The sequence below is a fragment of the Nicotiana tomentosiformis genome, chromosome 11, assembly GCF_000390325.3.
Source record: "Nicotiana tomentosiformis chromosome 11, ASM39032v3, whole genome shotgun sequence".
NCBI lineage: Eukaryota > Viridiplantae > Streptophyta > Magnoliopsida > Solanales > Solanaceae > Nicotiana > Nicotiana tomentosiformis.
Window position 1 is genome coordinate 1,422,581 of NC_090822.1, and position 23,023 is coordinate 1,445,603.

Below are 23,023 nucleotides of genomic sequence, written 5' to 3' on the forward strand. Positions count from 1 at the left end.
CTTCAAAATTTTCAATCTTGAGTCCATCGAATTGAACACCTCCCAACTCACACTAAAACTTCACATTTTTTGGGTGCGCATTTAATTAATAATTAATGAATTTAAGGTTAACCCTACCTAAAGGTTTTTGTCAAAATTAATGCCAACATACAGAAAAGTCCAAAGATTAAGCAAGAGTTAAACGGAAAAAACAATAATGTCAGTTGATTATTAACTCATATCATCGTCGTAAATAAAAATTAAAGATAAGTTTAATATATAAATATAATAACGATATTAAAAATTCTGTAACAAGACTAAAACCGATACCCAACTACAGTAGATATCATCTATATCGAGGATACGAACTACTCGAATAATTTTGATGGGCGTTGTCTTCATGGTGGTTTAGAATATATCAAGAATAATGCCTTCTTTAATCTACTTATTTGTCCCTATAAATATGTGTTATTAGTAATTAAGTTACTACAACTTCCTACAAACTAGCTTCTTGTTATATTTCAAAGAAAGAAGAGAAAGGTTGAAAAATGGCTGAATCTTATGTTTACTATTCTAGGTTTTTCGTGATACTTAGCTTACTAGTCATTGCTTCAAACGGTGAGTCAAGAAAAGGGATTTAGGATTATATATTGATATTATATATAAAGAAATTTTATACAATCACATTGTAATTTAACCAATTGTAACATGTCATTTCATATTAAAGCAATAATTTTCTTTCCATTTTTTATATCATCACTTCATGAGCATCACAATAGTGATCCCCGCCTGCCCCTTTTGCCTAACCCATTCGTTCACAACTTCGCTACTATATCGAGGGTCGAGCTACCAATAACAACAACAAAAAATTCAGTGTAATCTCACAAAGTAGAGTATCAGAATGGTAGAGTATGTTGGATGTGCGAATAAAATCTCACATTGGTAGCTGGAAAGATAGAAAGCATACATATAAGGTATAGGAATCTCATAATGGTGTGAGACCTTTTAGGAAAATATACGGGTTTGGCCCAAAGCGGACAATATCATACTATGTTAATAGTATTTTTGGGTTGGTTGAGCCCAACAAAGTGTACGTAGACCTTACTGCTATCCTGACCGCACTTTGTGGGATTACATTATGTTTGTTGTTGTGTTAGCTCGACCCTCGAGATGGTGACGAAGTTATGAACGGACGAGTTAAGCAAAAAGGGAAGGCGAGAGTCAAGCTAACACGCTCTTGAAATCCTATACTTTTACTTATCTTCAATGAGAATATAAAAATAACTAGAAATTTTGTTTCCCATTGTATTTTGCTATTTCTTTTCTCTTTAATTTTTATTTTTATCTTTTTTATCTTTTTTTTTTTTTTGTGGGCAGGTATTGAAGCTGTGAAGAGTAATGATTTTTGCACAAAATTTAGTGCTACATTTGAGAGTCAATGTTATCATGATGAATCTTGTATTGGCAATTGTAAGAGGGAGGGTTTTGTTTATGGCGGGGAATGTGAGTGGAAAGGGATTTGGCGCGGATTTGCTTGCATGTGTTTCTATTATTGCTGAAATCACCAAACAAATATCATTTCATGAACTATAACAAAGAGAGACGAATTCAAAACTTAAGCTTTATATTTTAGCCTAAATAATAAAGTTGCTTCAAGTTTGTTGTTACAATATATGTACTCATCATCAATGAAATAAAATTGAAATATGTATACTACATCTTTGTTTGATATGTAATTGTGCAAGTAAAGATGAGTTTGTGATCTTGATCCAGTACGAAGAGTAAAAGAGTTGTCTACCTCGTTATTTATTTATTTCTTAACTTCTAGGCGTACGAAGTCTTAATTAAGCCTCGCCACTGTAGTAATGGCTACGAGAAAAAAAAAGAATAGGGAGTAGAGGGGGAGAGAAGGATTCGGGTTCAACTTGGGAAAGAGAATGATTTTTGAAACTTTATTTTAAAAAAAACAAAAAAATAATTATATGTCACAAGTTATATATACATTAGTTCATTTGAAAACAATAGGCGATGTCAAAGGTATTTAATAAGTAAAAGTGTTAACCTTTACCTGGTACCTGTTGTTGCTGAAAGGTAATAGGTCTTGTGAAATTAGTTGAGGTGCATGTAAGTTTGCTCGGACATCACGATTATCAAAAATAATAATTAATATATTAAAATAAAAAACTCATTGTAACGACCCGGCCGGTCGTTTCGAGTATTACAACCCTGTCTCCTCATTTATTACTCAAATTGTGCTTTACGGTTATTATTTAACTTGTCGGGCTAATTGGTTTGGGTCCGGTGAGATTTTGAAATGATTTGGAACACTTAGTTCCAAGGTTTAGAACTTAAGTTAAAAAGGTTGACCGGATGTGGACTTATGTGTAACGACCCTGAAAAACTTTTGCTAAGGAAATTAAAGTTTGCGGCTCAGGCTTTTTGGGTTGAAGAATGCACTTAAGTGTTAAGAAAATTTTTTGACAGAATAAGGACATTCTACGGTCTATTTTGCGACCACATAAACGTTATGTGGACCGCGAATTTACCGCAAAACGAAGCGGAAACTCGATCAAATTTTGGGCCATTATGCGGCCGTAGAAGTGTTTTGCAGTCTATTCTGCAACTGCAGAATGGTCACATACTGGGGCAGAATGTGCCCAGTTCCCAGGGTCCATTTCGCGGGCCAGAGATGCATTATGTGGTCGCATATGCGACCGTAGATCCTGTCCCGTAGCTTCATTTTCTGATTTTTATAACCCGACTCTATTTTGATAAATAGACTTTGGGGCTCATTTTGAAGACAAAAATTTGATATTTTAGAGAGAAGTGAGAGTGTTCTAGAGAGAGGAAGAAGCCCAAGTGCTTTGTTCATCAAGATCTTGTTCAAACTTTGAAATCCAATAAGAAATATCACAAGATCTTCACCTAGGAGGTAAAATTCTAACGCTAGTCTTCAATTTTGAGTTTGGGTAAAGATGGGTGATTGAGAGTATAATTTTTGGGTGTGAGAGTATTATTTATACATGCACATACCAATAAGGTTTGTGGAAAGATTGTTGAGTTCAAATGGGTAAAGATTGGGTTGAAAAATGGTAGAAATCTTCAAGGATTTTAATTGAGGATTTGAGGGTCGAGTTGATGTCGGAATTTGGTGAAATTTGTATGGTTGGACTCGTGGTTGGATGGACGTTCATATTTTATAATTTTTGCCGGGTTCCAAAATGTGGGCCCCACAAGCAATTTTTGAATGTAATTTCGGACTTTGTTGGAAACATTTGTATTTTCATATAGAATTAATTCTTATAATTTGAATCAAATTAATTGTGACTAGATTCGAGCCGTTCAGAGACCGATTCGAGAGGCAAATGCATAGCAGAATAAAGAATTACACGGTTTGAGGTAAGTAACAGTTCTAAATTTGGTCATGAGGGTATGACCCCCAGATTATGTGTTATATGATCGATTTTGAGGTGACGCACATGCTAGGTGACGGGCGTGCACCGTAACCCGTAGGAATTGTGACTTGGTCAAATTCCATGGAACTATGTAATTGAATAGTTTATTGTTATCTGTACATTCTCCATGTGGTAGAGAAATTGAACCATAAATCATGTTTAGATTATGTGTTGGCACTGAAAGGACCCACAAATATCGTGTACATATTGAATTATCTACTAAATTATAGTTTTGTACTCAGTCACAGTTTACTTGTTTATTTTATCTCAGTCTCTATTGTTCATTATTGATGCATCATATCATTGTTGTTTGGATTGATTTTCATGATTATTGAGAGCCCGAGAGACTGGAGAGATTTATGACTGAGTGAGGCCGAGGGCTTGGTTGTGAGATATTATACTATAGCACGTGAGTTGTCCGTGCAGATCCAGATATTATACTATAGCACGCGAGTTGTCCGTACAATACGTGAGTTGTCCGTGCGGATCCAGACATTATACTAGCACGTGAGTTGTCCATGCAATACGTGAGTTGTCCGTGCAGATTATAGCGTTTGGGCTGAAGGAGCCCCTCCGGAGTTTGTACACCCCCCACAGTGAGAGCAGGTACCTATTGAGTGCGAGTGCTGAGTGCTGAGTGAATGTAATGGCTGAGTGATTGTGGTCCTGAGAGGATGTATTTGATTTCATTATTGTTGCACTTCAACTATCATATATCACTGTTTTGAAAATTTCTGAGAGATATTATCTTATGTTTCAGTTGAACTTGACATGAAATTACTGTTTTGACTTTAAATGTTGAATTTGAAAGCATGCCTACCTTATTATGTTGGAAATTACTGTAGTTGGACTCAATTGTGAAGCTCGTCACTACTTTCAGTTCTTTATTTAGTATTGTTACTTGCTGAGTTGGTTATACTCATACTACACCCTGCACTATTGTGTGCAGATCCAGGTATTTTCGGATACAACGGGTGTTGATTTCTTCGCACAGTTGATTATCCGGAGATTCCGAGGTAGCTGCCGGTGTTTCGCAGATCTTATCTCTCCTTCCTTATCTTATTGATTACTATATTTGGTCTCAGACTATAATAAACCGTGTTTTCCAGATTTGTGAGGGTGTAGATGCTCATGTACTCTGTGACAACCCTATAGTTGGGAATTCCGCATTATGTTTTGGGTTTTCTATTCCGGTTATGAGAACTTTTACTATTAAAACTGCTTTAAATTCATTCTTGTTAAAAGTATTGGAAATATTTGTGAGAAATCGGCTTGCCTAGTATCACGTTAGGTGTCAGCACAACATGTTAGGATTTTGGGTCGTGACACTCATAAATGTAATAGCCGGCTCGAAAAACCGGTTAAAGTTTTGTTAGGCTCCTTTTCTTTAACATAATCCTTACAAATTAGTCCAATGAAAATCATGTTTCATCATTAAGGCCCTCCTATTTTCTTCAACTATCATAATTCTCCCTCCTCTTTTACCTTCTTCTCCCCTTACGAACCAAAATCCCTCAAAAAAGAAAAAAGAAAAAACTTATGCCTTGACTTACGATCACCAAAATTCTCGTAATTTCTTACTTTTAATCAAAAAGTACTTTTTCTTGATGCTCATTTTCCCCCCCTTGATCCTTCACTTATGATCACCAAAATCGAGCAACCCTTTAAGCCCAAGATCCCAATAACAACGTCAGTCCCGCAATTTTCTGGCTCAGTTTTGAGTTTTGGGTCAAAGTCAAAGTCAAAATCAAGATTTGACATTTATAAGGGTAGTGGCAATAATTGTAGGCTGTTGTGGGTGGATTATGAAAAAATGGAGTTGTTGAGAAAATTGAGCAGAGGGTGTTTGACGAATAGTCTCAAAAAGGGTCAGAAGGTTGAAATTGAATCAGTTAATGATGGTGAAGATGTGTTTGATGCAGCTTCTGCTAAAGCAAAGTTGCAGCCTGAACATCTTGTTATTATGGTCAATGGTCTTATTGGGAGGTAAAAAGATTGAATTTTTATTTCATTATTTGTGTTTAATAATGTAGTAATACTATGTGTTTGTTATAGGAATTTGTTAACTTGTGAATATGATATTGATATATGTGGGTAGAGTTACACGACACATGTAGTGGTAGGAGCTAACCGATGGAATAGTAGATGTGTAGGTAAGCTGGCCCGATACCACCGTCATAAATAAAATGATATTCACTTATGTGATTTTCTCTATTCTTTCGATAACGGTTAATGCTGTATTAAGGATTTTAGTGACAATGATGGTTAAAGTAAAGATTGAAGTTTTTTCATCTAATATGTTGATTTTGTTTCGTTTGTGTTTGTTAATTTAGTGATACAATGTGTTTGTTATTAGGAATTTGTTTGTTTGTGTTTTTATAGTCCGGGCTAGTTTGCCCGCACCTCAACTAATTACGCGGGGTACCTGGTACCTCCTATCGGCACAAGTATCGGGTAACTCCGTCTGCCAAAGCTTGGATAGATGGAAAGATATGACCTAGTGATTTTTCCTCTGCTGAGATTTGAACCCGGGCTTCATGATTCTCAACCCACTTCATTGACATGTGAAATATGATATTGGCATATGTGATTTTCTTGATTCTTTTGTTTTGGCATCATTGGTTACTGTTTTTATTAAGGATTTTACAGACAATGATGGTTAGTTGGAACTAAAGAATGATTTTTTTTCCATCTATACGAAACTAATGAATCTGCATTTAGGTTGCTGGCCTCCCAGAAATAATGGTGTTCTATTTTCTTTTCAATTCTTTGTTTGGGTAGGGGTAGGGAGGGAAGTGGGGTATATTTCTGTATTAATTAAAGCTTGAAAAGAGTTAATTACGTGAAATATGATTATTGACATTTAGCTTTAGCAACTGTATCCTTGGACTTCCATACAGAGGGTCCATGTCATAACTGCAAAAATTTCAGATGGCAATGAAAAGTTGAATAAACGAGAAGCAAAAAACCAATTACAGGTATAATGTTGAAAAAAGCTTACTTTTTTCAGAAATTAAGGTATAATGTTGATTTTAGTTGACACTTTGTTGTCTTGCCATTTCTATGAGTGCTGAAATTTTAGTATAATATAAAACCAAGAAAATCTTGTCAGAATAGTTATGCATATGCTTCAAAGAAGCAACCCGAAACATTTCTGATGGGAATTTAAAATGTTAGCGAATGCTACCAAAAATCTCATTGTGAAGGTGGTTCTGATCTGTAGAGTTCATTAAGTCCATAATTGTGGTATTCTCAAAATGTTGCGCTTCATTTTGCATTTGTCTTATATTTCCTGCCTTTTTCAGCAGGTATCAAGTGGATCATGCATCCTCTTTTCGAGTTAATTCCAATTATCCAAATTTCTTAATAGTTTCTTTCTGATGCCTTTGCAGTTCTACAGATTGGAGATATGCTGCTGAGCAATTTGTCAAAAGACTGCCTGATAAAATTGTTGTTCACTGTAAGTTCAACTTTAGTGATGGCCTACCAATTTCAGATTGCAATCCATGACTGTCTGTTACTTATTTTTTTTCTGCATGCATTTTGATCTTGCCTATAAAGGGAGTTGGCCAGTTCACATTATTTTCCTTTCCCTTTCCTCCCTTTTGTTGTTTGGACCTTGTCAAATATCTTCAATGTGGTTTGGGCTATGTCAAATGTCTTTAACTGGGTCGGCCCTCAGGGTTTAGCTCAAGTGCCAAAGGTTGAGGGAGTTGTGACTTAGGTCATAGGTTCAAGCCCTGCGCCATGCAAACAAAGTCTGGTATTTAAGTGGAGAAGGATAGAGAAGCGGCTCATTATCCCTGAGTTTTGAAGTTTGCGGTTGGTTCTAATGGTTGGTCTCCAACGGATATCTCGGTCATTAAAAAGGATCTTCAACTGAGCCGCAGCAGGATGGTAAGTTTTTTGTTGCCTTAAGAATCAGAAGCACTGCTTGCTACTTCAGTGTAATTTGTTGCGAAAGCATGGAACAGCGAGTGTCCATTATTTGATTGAGTACGATGTGGTCTGCTAGTCGCGTTAAACCTTTCCAAAGGAGTACATAGAAGGAGAGGTTTGGAGTCGAAGAATATTAAAGTTTACCAAAGATATGAACATCTGAAGCGACACAAGGGGTAGTGGGGTTATGCAAGGACCCTTTTGATGAAATCAGACATGTAAATCAGTTGAGTAGTTTGACCTGAAGTTCTTTATTGTTGACCTCCTCCGCCAATAAGGAGCTTCAAACATCAAAAGAGGCTGCAGAAAAGCTTAAGGAAACTTGGTAACTAATTGATTCATTGGATGAATAGCACATGGAATGTTTGTAGAGACTTTTGGGAAGTTTATCTCTGTGAACTCATGAATTGGGATTAGGCATCAGTGTGGATAATATGAGAGTTCGTCGGTCAGTGTAATTGGGAACGAAGTGGACGTTGGACGCACGTTGGACGCCAGTCTCCAGGATAGATGTGAAGTTTGAAATTTGGTCGGCTGACAGATGTTTTCCATGCCCTTAGTACTTGATTTCCAGAACTTACAGTCAGATTATGTCACTTTAGGTTGTGAGCTGTGACAAACTTGTAGCTTATGCATATAGCTTACATCTTGCTATATTAGATATTTACAGTAGAAACATTGTTATACGTAATATGTATTGTTTTTCGATCTGGTTGGGGTGATGATAGAATAGGTAACACATATATAATTTATACTGAAATGTCAGCATTTCATCCTTTTTTTTTTACCTCAATGGTGTAAGAAATATAAATATTTTGTTTGTTCTGTCGTGCGTCTTTAGTTATAGACCTTTTGTTTCAATTTTGTTGCTTGAAATTTACCTCCCAACTGCGTGGTTTGTCAATTAAAATAAAGATGCCATGATTTGCTGGGTTTAAGAGCGAAGTGTGACAAAAATGCATGCTTTAATAAAGAAAGATGAAGGTGGAGGAAAATAAACATTAAAATATGTTCATGTAATGCAAAAAGGTAATAATCATAAACAAAAGCTAGATGGACAAAGTAATTGAAAATTTATGATACAGTGAAATATATAAAGTGCTGCCTAAGCAGCGCACAGTTCAAATCCTGCATTGAAACAAATTTTAAGGCTTATGTACGGCTCAAGTGTGCTTTTAATAATACTGTCCAAAATTTTCATTTTTTCCCTTTTTATGTATTTCGTGATGACAAGCATATCTTAACCATTGAGAGGAACTTAAGTTGTTTGAATTGACGATAACACCTTGTGACTTGCCAGGTAGCGAGTGCAATTCTTCTATGTTGACCTTTGATGGTGTTGACCGGATGGGCGAGAGACTTGCAAGAGAGGTACTTCGCTAATGGCTTTCTGATTTTTATAGTTTTATTACCGAATGTTTAATGTCTCTTAGCAAATGTAAGTCCATTAGGAATAAGTGATTTGAGGCTTGGAAAAAACCTGCTGCTTTATAGTGCAGGTGGAGGATGTGATCAAACGGTGGCCTGGGGTGCACAAGATCTCATTTGTTGCTCACTCCTTGGGTGGCCTTGTAGCAAGATATGCTATTGGGAGGTTGTATGAACTTCCAACAAAAACAGAATTAGCTGATATTAATGGCTCATGCTTAGTCAGGGAAGAGAATGTGTCTGACCAATGTCACAAGCAGTCTTCAGAAGAAACTGTTGCTGGATTAGAACCCGTGAACTTCATAACAGTTGCGACTCCGCATTTGGGCTCAAGAGGGCATAAGCAGGTGCTTCATTATCTCACAGTTTCTTTAGGATGATATTTTTTCAGTAATTTTAGCTATCCCTATCTGGAATTACAAACTTCACTGTAGTCATTCCACTTCAAACGCTGATATACTGAAAAGTGCAGTTTACTTGGGCAAGTTTGAGCATAGGCATCTATTAAAGGCTTCACTTAAGTTAACATGTTTGCTGCTTTCATTTTCAATGTTAGTTTCTTGGACTAGTGGAAATTAGTTTTCCATTCAACCTACCGACTAAATTACTAAAGCAAGCAACTTCATTAGGTAAGGATGATCAGAGTCTTTTCTGTTTATTTTTCTTTTTTGTTTTGTTAGAGGGGGGTGGAATTGCTTTCATCCTTATGTGCGAACATAACTGTCTTTATCTTGAACATCTTCTTGTCGATCAGTCAACTATGCTTTAATCCTGAACTAGTTGGGGTAGATTATATGAATTTTCTGTATCATTTCAGCTTTTGATCGGGTCTATTTTATTTCAATGCTGACTAATTTGTCTTTCAATGCAAATTAGGTTTTTTCTAAAATCTTGCATTTGTCCCTACATTGGCATACAGGTCTCTAACCAATCTAACAAGATTCATGGTAAACAATGGACTTAATGTGAGTCTAGCAATAACAAATCCTTAATACCTACTAGTTGATCACCTGTATGATGATTTGCTTCTATTCATTTGTGTTCTTAGTTAAGTCTGCTGGGATCCAAGAGATTGAAGGTACTTTAAGACAAATTTCCTCCATATGAAATTTATCTTGTTTGCTTTTAGCACATTCAAATATTTCAGTATTGCACGTACAACCGATGCATATTGAGGTTAACTTAGGACATGACCAAACCATGTTCGGCGACGTTCTCTCATTTATTCTTTGTATGTGCTATTTGCACCATCTGTTAGATGTTATCATTACCAATCTTGTATGACCGCATATTCATTTTTATAATAGGTATGACGATACATTCATTCATATCCACATTTCTTTGATAATCTAGTGAATATGCTTGACCTACTCACTCAACAACCAATGTTCTTGTCACGGTTCTTGGCCTTCTAAACCCGTGGTCATTCTTTAATAACTTATCCTTAAATGTTACTCCATGTGGTTTGTGTTTTTTTAGTATGTTTGGCATGCTACTTTTCTCTTGTTTCGCTCAGCTCTATAACTTTGCATCCTGGACCACCAGTCTATGTTGGCTGGTTATTATCTTCTTTCGCTACACAAGTCTTAACGAGTTAATCCTTATCACCAATTTTCTTTAATTCTATATATTTTTTTAAAACCCTGGTTCTAGAATGATTCACACCCCTTCCTATTTTTATCTAGTCCACAATATCATTATTTATAACTTAATTTTCCTATCTCTCTATCACCTTCTCTTATCTGCTTAGTCTCTTGTAGACAACCAACTCCTTTTTAAGGTTTCCATTATTCTATTGGCTCCATCCTGTCAATAAGTCTATGTTACAACTACTCCAAATATGTCTCTTTCGAACTAGTTTCTTTATCCTATCCGTCTTATTTGGTGAGTTTACTATCTGACACCACAATTCGCCATTGTTATGGTGGGACTAACTTCTTTAAGCACACCCATCTACAATGTGGAAAACTTTGCTTATATTTCATTCATCACACTTAGGCAATGATGTGAGAAATAAAAAGGTTAGCCCAATGCACTAAGCTCCTGCTATGCGTGGGGTTCGGGGAAGGGTCGGACCACGAAAATGGATTTTCCCGCTATGTGAGAAAATGCTTGCTTATTTAATACTTTGCCTAATTGTCGATGTGGATTGTTTCTAAATGGACATGTTACAATGAAAATGGATGTCTTGTTATATGGTTACCAATTATTGGAGGGAAGGATATCACCAAAAGACTTGCTCGTGAGGGGAGGATTGCCCGAAATTGTGTAAGGATATCACAACCCATTCCCTCAATCAATATGGGACTTGACACTCCCCCACACGCCCAGACTGGACAAATATAGTGTGGATAATATAACACGGGGGCCCCACATTGAGAAAACAACAACATGGATCAATGTGTTTGGTTCTGATACCATGTAAAGTTACAACCCTTGGGCGTAACTCAATCCCAAAAGTTAGTTCATGAAAGGAGGATTTTCCAAGACCATCTACAACCCATTCCCTCAACCAATGTGGGGCTTGGCAAAACATAAGGACGCGAGGAGAGAAGAGTTAAAGGAACACCAAAGCATCACTGGAAGCTTCTTATGTATATACATGTAATCATGATATTACCCCGATAATATGATACTAGTATAATTGCTTATAATGCTTGGTTCCTATAAGCATTTAGCTGCTGATGGTAAAGTTATTTTACGTTTGTCATGCTTTCATGGTGGGTGTGCCCCTTAAAGCTTGTGTATCTCAACACATTAGTTAACCTTGAACTCTAAATAGAGTTTACCAAAGTAATTGTCCTTTTCTTTGTAATTCTTTTCTCTGTTTTGCCCAGCTGCCACTTCTCTGCGGTCTTCCTTTGCTGGAGAAAGGGGCATCTCAAACTGCTCACTGGATTGTTGGGAGATCTGGAAAGCACCTATTCCTGACTGATAAAGATGATGGGAAGCCTCCCCTCCTCCTTAGGATGGTCAATGATTCAGATGATCTCAAATTCATGTCAGTACCAACTTTTGAATTTTTTCCCCCTATTAGAGGGAAGTGGCAAACGCATTATCTTGTAACATCATCTTTGGCTTTCTGTGTAGGTCAGCGTTACGCTCTTTTAAGCGTCGAGCGGCATATGCAAACGCAAACTATGACCGTATCCTATGAGATTTATTAGATTTTCAGGTTTCTTATAATATATATGCTTTGAGCACACAAAAATAGTTGTAGTTTGCAAAATTTTCTGAACGAAAACCACCCAGTAGTTTTTGATGAAAAACCTCCCAGTAGTTATATATGAGCTAGTAGAACTTTTATGTTTTGGGATATCTATTTGATTCGTGTTGCCATTTTAAGTTAAATGAACTACCTTTCCTGATCTTAATCAGTTTGAAATATTTCAATGATGCTGCTTTCTTGTTCAAACAGTTATTCTGAACTATTGCTACAGCAGTGGAGGTTTTCATAAATTTGTTGTCATCATGTAAAATTTCTTGAACACAGCCTCATGCGTGCTGTTAGGATTGAAGATGACGTCATTGTTCTTCCTTAAAGCTTCCACCAAAATTATAGTGTCTAGGTCAGTGGGTTTGACTTTTTAAAAGTGGACATTGCTGGATAGAAGATGATATTCACACTTGAAATGCTGCTACGATAAATCTAAAACTAGTGATGATATGGAAATCCATCGGTCCTCTATGCTGTAAATTGCCCTTACAACTAAAGTTGACTCCGAATACTGACATTCAGTGATGCCACCTGCTAGTTGCTTAGTTACACCTCCATCAGCATCAGGCTAATGATAACTCCGTCCTCAAAAACCTGACCTACTGGCTACTTTCCTTTTTTTCTTTGTTTTCCCGGAAAAAAAATAGGTTCTTAAATGTGAAGGTATTTATTCTCAGAAACTTCAAACTAATCTAAATGATACTTCTCTTTTTCATCTCTATCTTGGTGCGACATCTTTTCAACTGACTACTTCACTTTGTGGCACTTCAAGCAACTATCTAGATATTTCTCAGTCCAAATGGAATTTAATAATTGTTCAAAAGTTCCTCTCTTAAAAGAGTGCCAGTCAACGTAGGTAGTATTTTATGAGAGGGAGATAGTACGAACTTCTCTTAATCCCAGAACTGGTTAAAGTGGTGTAGCTTTTTTCTTACAGCCAATAATCAACCAGAGTGATAAAGAGTCCGCATGTTGTATTGCTAGTGTGGTTTTCCCTGTCCTAATATCGGTATCTCTATCCTGCCAAGACCAGTTTTTCCATTATCCATCTGCAGGACATTCTCCTTTGTGTAGCTAAATTTCCCCCTGCACAGCTATGGGACGCTTAAGCTTCTTGTATATATTAATCTTGTCTTTAGCAATAGGTTCTTCTGTTTCATTCATGATAATAGTGTTGAGTTGTAATGTCCCGCGTTGGCATATAGGGGCAACCGAAAGCTTTATAAAGTTCTTGAGCTACTTCATAACAGTCTTAGAGGTTTTGATATTAATGTTTAGATAGTTTCATAGAGTATCAGAACCTGTGCGATGTTAGTAGATACCTAAACAGCTTCCGTCATAGGACTTTTATGGTGCTTGATCAATCAATGGTTTTGTTACTTTCCATGTTTTACTATTCTTTCCTATTAGAGTTACTGTTTTGGTATTTCAATTTTCCTTTTTTTTAAAAGTAAGTGTTTTTGGTAGTTCGGTTGTTGTTCCAGTTGCCTCTCTATCCTCACAAGGTAGGGGTAAGGTCTACGTACACACTACCCTCCCCAGACCCCACGTGGTATAATACTGCGTATGTTGTTGTTGTTGTTGGTTGTTGTTCCAGTTGCTCTTATTTCCGATTTCTTGCCACATATTTGTTATTTTGGGGTGCACGCTACTTTTTTCCCACCACTATTATGTCCATTTTTCCAGCCATTGTGCCGACCATTATTCCAGCAAAATTCTACAGAACTAGAGTTTATTGTCCCGCAATGAGAATATATATATATATATATATATATATATATATATATATATATATTATGTCTTGAATTGTGTCTGTACATATTCTGTCTTTTCTCTAATTTCTCGCTTTGTGTCTGCACCAACATTTGTTAAGCCTCTTTTGACATGACTAAATCCTCATCTAAGTCATGCGTGAACCCAAAATTAGGCTATATAATCAGGAGGGTGTTGAGTTACAATGTCCTATATTGGATATATGAGGGTATAAAAGCAGTTTTAGGTCTTGTCCATCAATAACCTTGACGGTTTTTGATTGTGTGCTTAAATTTTTCCTAATGAATTGTCTGAATTGTTGTCTAAAAGTTTAAATTGTACTTATTAAATTTTGGTCTGGAACACTCTCCTTCATGTGGATGCCTAATTCTTTTCGGGCCAAGTACGTGAAGATATTTGGTTGATAGATGGTGGTGAGTTTAGCCCAGAACCTCTATTTGATGCCTGAAGTATTGTGTAACTGTCTCATTTAAAAGTTTAAAGGGATACTTTTATTTATTTTTTGGTCTAAAATTACTTATTTTAATAAGCAGGATAATTCTCATCAATTACCTGCAGTCTTTGGTTCATGCCTGTTGATCATCCCAAACGCTATTCTCGCTCCGCGGAAAACACTTTGGTTCAAATTTTCCATCTCTTCCTTCTTTAGATTCTTCATAGAATAATCTCGGCTTCTCCTTGAGCGCCATTCTCTAGAATCCTTTGTCTTATCGTTCTCCTGCTGCTATTTTTTCTACATACCATGTGAATACTATGTTGTGACATATGATTATATGGGATTCACCAAAGTTGGAATTTATTTTATCCTTAACACATCTATAAGATGTTGTTGGATGGAGAACATCGTCAATCCGCCGTCAGAATGAACTTCCAAAGGTTGGTATTCCATTGACTGAGCTGCATTATCTGTTTAACTACTAATTTGTTCTTCTTGTATATGTAACTGGATTTCTTTTCATTCTTCTCCAGTCTAACCTTCAAATAAAGGATCAGAAATACCCACATATCGTAAATGTTGAGCAAGAAACTGCTCTGGATATTGACCATAAAGTATCTTCATCGGATGAGAAGCAAATGACTGATTTAGAAGGTTTGTAAACCCTCTTACTCTATTTTGGTAGAGTGCCCAGCCCCCACTCAAAAGAAATAAAATGAAAGTAAAATAATAATAAAATAAAAAGACATTACTTCATTTTTCACTTTACCTCTAGTTTAACACATGTGCCTCACACCTTTTTGGTAATAAAGGTTATGATATTTATTATTTTCTTATTGGATATCTGTGATGCTTTCTGTTCCCACAGGCAGAGAGCCAGAGAAATTGTTTGATGTTGCTTGAGTTTTCCTTTACTTTGGTAATATTTTCATCCCAAAAGGAAAAACTTTTAGGAGTAAATTCTGATATGTACAGGTTTTTGACTAGTAGCAGGATAGCAACATTCACTTGTAGATTAATAAAAGATTTCGGTAAACTGAGGTCACTTTCTACTATGCCAAGATTGTTTGTGATATGATCTAGTTAGTCCTTTATTATTTCCAGGCAGATTACGATAACTAATAGCACTATAGCAGGATTACGTAATAAAGCTATTCATTCTTTTGACATGCTGCTCCCGGAGGTTTTAGAAATAGGACCTCGTTTATTACTAATTTTACTTCTTATTGACAGTTACATTTTTTCCGGTTTTCAGCTCCTCTTTTGTCCGTCCTTTTCTTCTTTTGGTAATATCTTCTATGTGATTATTTGCTGCTCGGGGCTTTTGCTTCATTTGGGGTTCTCATAGAGCTTTTCTTTTTGCCCATCTAGAGGAGATGATTGACGGTCTTACACAAGTACCATGGGAACGAATTGATGTTAGCTTTCACGAAAGCAGACAACGATACGTTGCACACAATACTATCCAGGTAAGCTTTAGGTTCATTATTCTTGCTGGTATTTTCTAGTCAAGCCGTGTGTATTGTAACATATTTTTTTTCCTCAAGACTTATGTGTTTGACATTTTAAATTTTTTAAAGTTTTGGGTCTAGTAGATTGTTCAAACCTTTTGCTAAAAACTGTTAGCTTCAACTGTAAATGCTATGCCTTTTCTTTGGTTATTCAAAAGGATGAATGTTCAGAGATACGGTAGTTTGGTATATATTAAGGAAACTGTTCTCTTTGGTTTTTCAATCTTCATTTACATTCTAGGCAAAGGATATGGAGTGAAGAACTTTTGTTGTGAGAATACGAGAGTTCATGCTGTTTAGTTGTCCCACATCGGAGGGATTTGAGGTCTTTGGTCTCCTTATATGGTCTTGGGCAATTCTCACCTCATAAGCTAGCTTTTGGGGTTGAGTTAGGCCCTAGGTCTATTTATCATGGTATCAGAGCCAGGTCCATCCCACTTACTGTTACCGATGTTGGGCCCCATTTATGTTGTCCACGCTCCAGTTTGCATGCCTGGGCGTGAGGGGGTGGGGGTGTTGAGTTGTTTGTCCCACATCGGAGGGATTTGAGGTCTTTGGTCTCCTTATATGATCTTGGGCAATCCTCACCTCATAAGCTAGCTTTTGGGGATGAGTTAGGCCCAAAGTCCATTTATCACATACTTGTTTGGTCTGTTGGCTGCTGTGCAATTATGTAGCACATACTTGTTCGGAATTTCTTTCTAGTGTCCTATTGAGCTTATTTTATTTATTGTGTTTTTAATTTAGGTGAAGACCTATTGGCTAAATTCAGATGGTGCAGATGTGATTGAACATATGATAGATAACTTCCTTCTCTAGTTGTCTGTTCATCGAGGATTGGCTGTCTCGGTGATAGTTCCTTTTGCTTATCGGTAGCGCCTATGGTACTTCATTCCAAGGTCCTAATCACATGCATAACCACGGATCTGAGCATCATTGCCAAATTGTTTCTTCTTGCATGTATATCATGTGTGAGTGTTATCTTCAAGAACCTCACAAATTTGTAGTTGATCAGAATCTTTGCAATGCGTTTTCTCATTTTCTTTCATTTGTGCTTCCTTTATTTTGTCTTTTACGTTAAATTGAAAGAAATGTTCAAAGTGGCGGTAATCGCTGCATTCACAAATAATTTTTTCTCCATGAACATAGTGCTATTTATCGTATTCTTTAGTCTCTTACTCGCATCTTTTGTAAGACCACTTGAGGATGGGCATGCTGTTACTTATTGTTGTGTCTACTTCGGGCAACTATATAGGGAACTTCACCTTCTGCATATCTTTTCAGATGAACCTTTAATCCTTTACTCTTGCTGATGTATTGCGTTACCTGAGGTCAGATAATGTGCTGTTTTTACTATTTTGATTGGTATAAACATACTGCATTAGTATATCCATCATTGTTCGTACACAGAGGCGGATCCAGGATTTGAGGTTTATGGGTTCCTACCGTAATTTTAAATTAATATGCAATAATAACTGGGTTCACAGTTAGATATTTATAAATATTTAGTGAATTTCTTAATATAAATACAGGGTCTACGCAAAAGTTACTGGGTTCCCGGGAACCCATACTCAATACTCTAGGTCCGCCCCTGTTCGTACATCACCTTTTGTTTTATACCTTTTTGTGCATTAAATTGATTCGCGCACCATTTCTTACAATTAGTATTCTCTTTTCTAGTGTAGCATCAGGACTTTCTAGGAGGAACCCCCCCGAGCCAAGCCAAAAGAAAAAACGATACACGTTTGCTTCCTAGTTTCTAGCCGTGTATAACCTCTGAAGCTCAAGTCTCTGCTCTTCTTTCCATTTTGAACTTCCAAACTTGTTATCCTCGGAGAAATTGTGATATTTTTTACGGTAAACATGCTCTTCAGGCACTTGAGTGTTCCTTGCATGCTAACCTTTCTGCACCATTTTACGGTCAAGTTAATGCACTCCAATCATACTTGAATAGTTCTAGTGCTGTTGGGCTTTGTCCAGCTTTTGCATTTTACATGTTTTCTTTTAGCATCTTCCCTCCTTTATTAGCATACTTGATAAACTTTTGCAGAACTGGTCAGAAAGATTACGTAAGTATGACAAGCAATTGTGAGTGGATCGCAACTTTATTCATATTTTTGAAGGACATGTACCTGCTTGTATAATCTCAGTTCACCTTCTGACTTTGTTATTTCTATGGCGCAATTGCTTGGCGCGAGCTCAACTACCTAAAATTGGACATGAACGGCCAAAAAAAAAACCAAAAAGTATTCAAGAAGACAAATATAACATCATATAGACATTTGGGATATTTTGGTAGCTTTGTTTTGCATAAAATCAACATTAAAGTAATTTACCTGGGCTGTTAGGTCAATGTATGAATTTGAAGCTTTAATCATCTTGGTAGGGTGAATTTGTAGCTACAAATAAGATAGAGAATTAGCCTTAATGTTATTGCCGCATGCTAAAAGTGGAAGGAAAAAAAAAAAACAAAGAGTGAGGTTTTACCTTGCACTTGTCTATTCTTTCAGCTGATAGTCTCACATGTTCTGCAGCAGCCTTTATTTTCTCTATGGTTTCATGGATTGTGTGCTTAGATCCAAGTGTTGTCTTCTGCTTTTCAGTATCCTAGAAAGAGGGAAAATCATGAGGTTCATGAAAGTAAAGAGGTTTATCGGAAACATGACCAATTCTCAGGCTTCAGCTTACCTCTTTTTCAAAGATACGTGACAAATCTAGGTCGTGTGACATTGCTATTAGCCTAAAGGCATTTATGAAATTTGGTCTTTCGTCCACGTCATTTCCTGCTTCAGTTTCCTTTTGAAACATGTGGTCAGTTCCAGTTAAATCTATTTGTGTCTTTTCCATTCTGTCAGATTTACCTTAATTAAATTGAATGTTGTATAGCGATCATCCTTGCCATTGTGCTGTTTGGATTCTACGCGCACGTCTGGCTTATAATCCATTTGAAACCATTCATCTTCAATAATTTCTGCTATTGTTATCCTCTGCTTGATAGGAAAATGATCATTATTTTTGATCTCAGCTTTTGGAATTTTCTGACACAGTTCTAGTAGGAATTAAGTTTACCGTTTTTGGATTAGGGTCTAGTATTCTGGAAATTAGCTTCCTCTGGTCTTCCGTGAACCAACGTGGAAACATGCATTTAGCTCGATAGATCTTCACAGCAAGCAGATTATTAGATATAGAATGAATTATGCAAGCAAAAATAAAGTATTTTTTGAAAAATGTAAGCAAAGATATATATAGCATGCCTTTCTATATAGGTTTGTCAAGTTACTATCATCAAAGGGTAGATATCCAGCTAGTAACTCGAAAAGGATTACTCCACATGACCAAATATCTGCAGCTCCTCCCTCGTAGCCCTTTTGACCGAGCAGCTGTAACAACAAAAGCAGGTTTATGAACTCGTCCGTGAATTTTAGCCCTTTTCTGTGCAGAGTTGAGTTAGTACAACGGTATTTTATCTTTACCTCTGGTGATACGTAGCTTGGTGATCCGCATGTGGTGGATAACAATGAACTTGCCTGTGAAGTTAAGTAGTTAACCATTTATCAGTATCAACATTTGCATTTATAACTTGAATAGAAATTTTGCTATTTGTTCATGCCTTTGCCAATGTGCTGAGGCCGAAATCTGATACTTTGATGTTTCCCTTGCCATCCAAAAGCAAGTTTTGTGGCTGCATTAGACAGTAACTGCCTCAATCTTTTTGCATTCCGTTTGTTAAGAAGCTAATGAATAGAGTCATATCATTCTTGTGTTCATACCTTTAGGTCTCTGTGATATACCCCTTTGCTGTGGCAATGACCAACAGCATCAATTAACTGTTGAAAGTATTTTCTTGCCTCTTTTTCTTCTAATCTCTTTATATATGACTGCAAGAAGGAAATAAATGTATTATTTACTTTGCTTCCCTACTGTCTTTAGTACTAGTTCTGGTTCTGTTTTTTGTATCTCACCATCTTATCTGATAGTGGCCCTCCTAGTATATACTCCATGATGATGTAAATTTTCGTCTCTGTCCCTATTACCTAGTATTTTAAAAGCCGTTAATAGTAAGCCCCTCAAGGAAATTCTAGCATATTGTTATCTGTGAAATGAAAGCAACGTTACGTTGATGTTCTTACTTCGTATATTTGAACAATGCTGGGGTGACTGAGGAGCTTCATTGTCCGTATTTCTCTTTTCACCTGAGAAAGAACTCCTTAAGACGAGAGGAGAACGATCCCTTAGAAATGAAACTTAAAGAGTCCAACTGACGTACCTGGCACACGAGATTGTTTTGCTTGATCATGTGTTTGTCAATGATCTTGATGGCTACCTTTTCACCATTGATAGTGTTAATAGCGAGTTTAACCTTCGCAAAGGTACCTTCTCCAATTGTTCTTACAAGTTGATACTTCCCTATCATGTTTGAAAATCCCATTTGTTCTACTACGAAGAAGTCAAATTCTCATTGTTTAGTTTCAAAAGAATTCTTGAAACTGCTTGTGGTTGAGGCGTTCTCGTTGTTGTTGATGTTGTATGCTTTATATGAAAACTGCATGGAATTGAGGCGTTCTCGTTGTTGATGTTGTATGCTTTATATAAAAACTGCTCGGGATTGAGGAGTTTGTTGTTGTTAGGCGTTTTCGTTGTTGATGTTGTGTGCTATATATAGAGATTGCTTGTGAAAGGTACTTTTCTATTGTTTGAACATTTTGAGTTCTAGGGAGAATTTGAATTTTGTGGCTGAGTTTTGAATGAATCAAAGACGTTGACATTGCTGGCTAGTAGTTGAATCTTGAGGACTGAGGAGAATGGCTGGTGAGACTTTTCCTTTTTTTGGTTTTCTGTTAGACTTCTCAAGGTTTCTTGAAGGGAGACCAAATTAAATGCCTCTTTTTAACTGCAAAATAAAAAAAAAGTTATATTCATTTTTTCTTTTTAAAGTTCTATGCAGTCGGTGATTTTTTTTTTAAAAAAGAAAAAGGCAGTGCGGTGCACAAAGTATCCTGTATTTTCGTAGGGTTCGAGGAAGGGCGGCACCCCAAAAGACCTGATGCAAGTATTAATGGTTACTTTAACGGTTCGGACACGTGACCTATAAGTCATAAGGGACAACTTCACCGTTGCTCTAAGGTTTCACTTGGTGATTCTACCAAAAATCAATTAATTCAAGGCATGTGTTGTGTGTATAGATAGACTTCTATCATTTAACTATGGTTAAGGGATATGTAATCCTCACCTTAGTCTATAATTCGAGGTGAAGTTCGAGGTATAGGTTTAACCACGTCAACTTTCTATAGTTATTAAAGTCTCTCGTTTCTGAATTCTCAAAACGTCACTCTTTCTGACAAAGAAAATTTGTGACTTGTGTAATTGAATGGTCTATAATTAGGCATGTCGATCTGTATACACTTAATTAGAGAGATCAAAACTCTTGACTGCAGATGCGTGACAAACTAAGGAACAAGAAAGTTTTATTTCCTTTTTCTGATAGTTTAGGTATGCAATTAATAAATTCAGGTAGCATAATTGACTCAATTAGCCGAAGATATGAATGCATTTACTAAAACAAACATATATACTTGGAGGTGACGTTTGGTTGATGGCTTATGTATAGAGTAATAATCTTCACATAAAACCTAGTGCCATTAATGCATTGGTTGTAGGGCTGTACATAATTTGGTAAATATCGAATTACCGTACCGAAATCGAAAATTTTGATATTCGGTATTCGATATTTTGATATTCGATATGGTATTTGGTTTAAGTTTTAAAAAAAATTGGTATTAGGTATGGTATTTCGGTATTTTATTTACCGAAATATATATTATATTATACGATACATATTTTATTAATTATTACATAGATATAAGAAATCTAAAATTTTACTTTCCTTTATTTTCTAAGTTCATCAATTAACTCTAAGCAAGTAACATGATATTTCTCTAAGTTTTCTCTCTCTAGGTTGGTATTTGCTGGTTTTGGACAAAACTTTAGTCAACAAACGTTTTTAGTTTTGTATTTTTGAGTACTTAATTGAGAATATTACCGTCTATGACTCTATGCACTAGTTAGTATTCAAACCGAATAAACCGAAGTTACCGAACCGAATAAATAGAAATCGAAAGGAGAAAAACTGAACCATACCGAATTTAATTAGGTACGGTATTGGTATAGCATTTTACGAAATCGAATACCGAAAATACCGAACCGAAATGTTTAAATACCGTACCATACCGACCGACGAACACCCCTAATTGGTTGGTCCTTATCCCTTCTACCTTTTTTATTTTTATTTTCACTCGGTGTTCAATATTCACTGAAGGACCGCTAATCTGGATTCACACGGAAAAGTCACGGTTTGGGAGGTAAATGGCTTACAAAAGGTAAATCTATACTAGGGCTAAAACCCGAGACCTTTGGTTACAGATGAATGTGTATTCACTTCATGACCGCTAATTTGGATTCCTTATATTATTTTATAAGGTATTATGTAAAATAAGAATACAAGAATTCATAATACATGGATTAAAATAACTCTCATATAGTAAAAAAATCTTTTATTTTGATAAGAATAAACACTTATTTTAATATGTTATATACTAATTTTTATTATAACAAAACTAAACATGGTAATGAAAGATAAATTTTGAATGGGAGTCTTGGAATAACAGTAAAGTTGTCTCCGTGTGACTTATAGGTCACCGGTTCGCGTCGTAAAAATAACTCTTAATGCTTGCATTAGGGTAGACTGTTTATATCATACTCCCTAAGGGTGCGCGGCCTTTCCTTGGACCTTGTGCACCGGGTTAACCACATTAACTTTATGCACCAGATTACCCTTTTTTTTAAATTTAATTTCTGCATTACAAACCTTAAAACAACAAATTAGAGAAAATGGGTAATATTTTGTTATATCATGCCAATTTATATATGATTCCAAACACTTGCAAATATAGACATGCGAAAAAAAGAAGAAGCTAAGATTATTACCGGTCGAAATAATTATATTGAGCTTATAACAGATGGTTATTTCCATAAGTTGATTTTTCCTTCTTGTGCATTGTATATATTGTGGTTCAAGTAAATAATTGACATTTTTGTACTTAAATATACATTCACAACTACCACATAAAAAATAAAAAAATCAACAAATTGATTCGGGGAGTTAGTGGACTAATGTTATATCAGAGGTTAGCCATCACGTTACCAATTAATACTTCTCGTGGGAATTTACTGGTAATTTACACAGTGTTAATGCATAGTATTTATACTTTTTTTTATATAACCATCT

The 23,023-nt window shown here is 36.1% G+C and overlaps 2 protein-coding genes and 2 long non-coding RNA genes across 5 annotated transcripts; 3 read left to right on the forward strand and 1 right to left on the reverse strand.

Moving 5' to 3' along the window:
• Positions 1 to 482: 482 nt before the first annotated feature.
• LOC117277935 (uncharacterized) lies at positions 483 to 1,695 on the forward strand. Its single transcript, XR_011412390.1, has 2 exons — positions 483 to 597; positions 1,357 to 1,695. It is a non-coding gene; the product is annotated as an uncharacterized lncRNA (long non-coding RNA).
• A 3,209-nt stretch (positions 1,696 to 4,904) lies between these two features.
• Positions 4,905 to 16,916, forward strand: LOC104101121 (uncharacterized). Its single transcript, XM_009608538.4, has 10 exons — positions 4,905 to 5,420; positions 6,827 to 6,894; positions 8,674 to 8,744; positions 8,873 to 9,148; positions 11,639 to 11,802; positions 11,892 to 11,947; positions 14,615 to 14,667; positions 14,761 to 14,881; positions 15,599 to 15,696; positions 16,486 to 16,916. The coding sequence occupies exons 1-10, from the start codon at positions 5,074 to 5,076 to the stop codon at positions 16,555 to 16,557; spliced, it is 1,326 nt and encodes a 441-aa protein (XP_009606833.1). The 5' UTR covers positions 4,905 to 5,073; the 3' UTR covers positions 16,558 to 16,916.
• LOC138900989 (uncharacterized) lies at positions 9,155 to 11,034 on the forward strand. The gene is made up of 2 exons (XR_011412406.1): positions 9,155 to 9,352; positions 9,436 to 11,034. It is a non-coding gene; the product is annotated as an uncharacterized lncRNA (long non-coding RNA).
• A 316-nt stretch (positions 16,917 to 17,232) lies between the features above and the next one.
• Positions 17,233 to 20,418, reverse strand: LOC104101122 (CBL-interacting serine/threonine-protein kinase 21). 2 transcript variants are annotated; one of them, XM_009608540.4, is made up of 14 exons: positions 20,006 to 20,418; positions 19,869 to 19,931; positions 19,701 to 19,772; positions 19,509 to 19,616; positions 19,349 to 19,420; positions 19,212 to 19,265; positions 18,993 to 19,118; positions 18,808 to 18,897; positions 18,600 to 18,725; positions 18,427 to 18,534; positions 18,226 to 18,345; positions 18,075 to 18,137; positions 17,871 to 17,945; positions 17,233 to 17,790 (listed from the first exon to the last, which is right to left on the reverse strand). In XM_009608540.4, the coding sequence occupies exons 1-14, from the start codon at positions 20,165 to 20,167 to the stop codon at positions 17,743 to 17,745; spliced, it is 1,287 nt and encodes a 428-aa protein (XP_009606835.1). In that variant the 5' UTR covers positions 20,168 to 20,418; the 3' UTR covers positions 17,233 to 17,742. The 2 variants fall into 2 exon arrangements, with proteins under 2 accessions (XP_009606835.1, XP_009606836.1); XM_009608541.4 differs by lacking the exon at positions 19,701 to 19,772.
• Positions 20,419 to 23,023: the final 2,605 nt, after the last annotated feature.

Coding starts and splice junctions, on each gene's coding strand:
- LOC104101121 (XM_009608538.4), top strand. CDS start 5,074: ATGATCACCAAAATCGAGCAACCCTTTAAGCCCAAGATCCCAATAACA. Junction 8,745..8,872: donor GCGAGAGACTTGCAAGAGAG/GTACTTCGCTAA, acceptor TTTATAGTGCAG/GTGGAGGATGTGATCAAACG. Junction 15,697..16,485: donor TTGCACACAATACTATCCAG/GTAAGCTTTAGG, acceptor TTTTTAATTTAG/GTGAAGACCTATTGGCTAAA.
- LOC104101122 (XM_009608540.4), bottom strand. CDS start 20,167: ATGGGATTTTCAAACATGATAGGGAAGTATCAACTTGTAAGAACAATT. Junction 19,266..19,348: donor GCCTCAGCACATTGGCAAAG/GCATGAACAAAT, acceptor TTAACTTCACAG/GCAAGTTCATTGTTATCCAC. Junction 19,119..19,211: donor CAAGCTACGTATCACCAGAG/GTAAAGATAAAA, acceptor TTGTTGTTACAG/CTGCTCGGTCAAAAGGGCTA.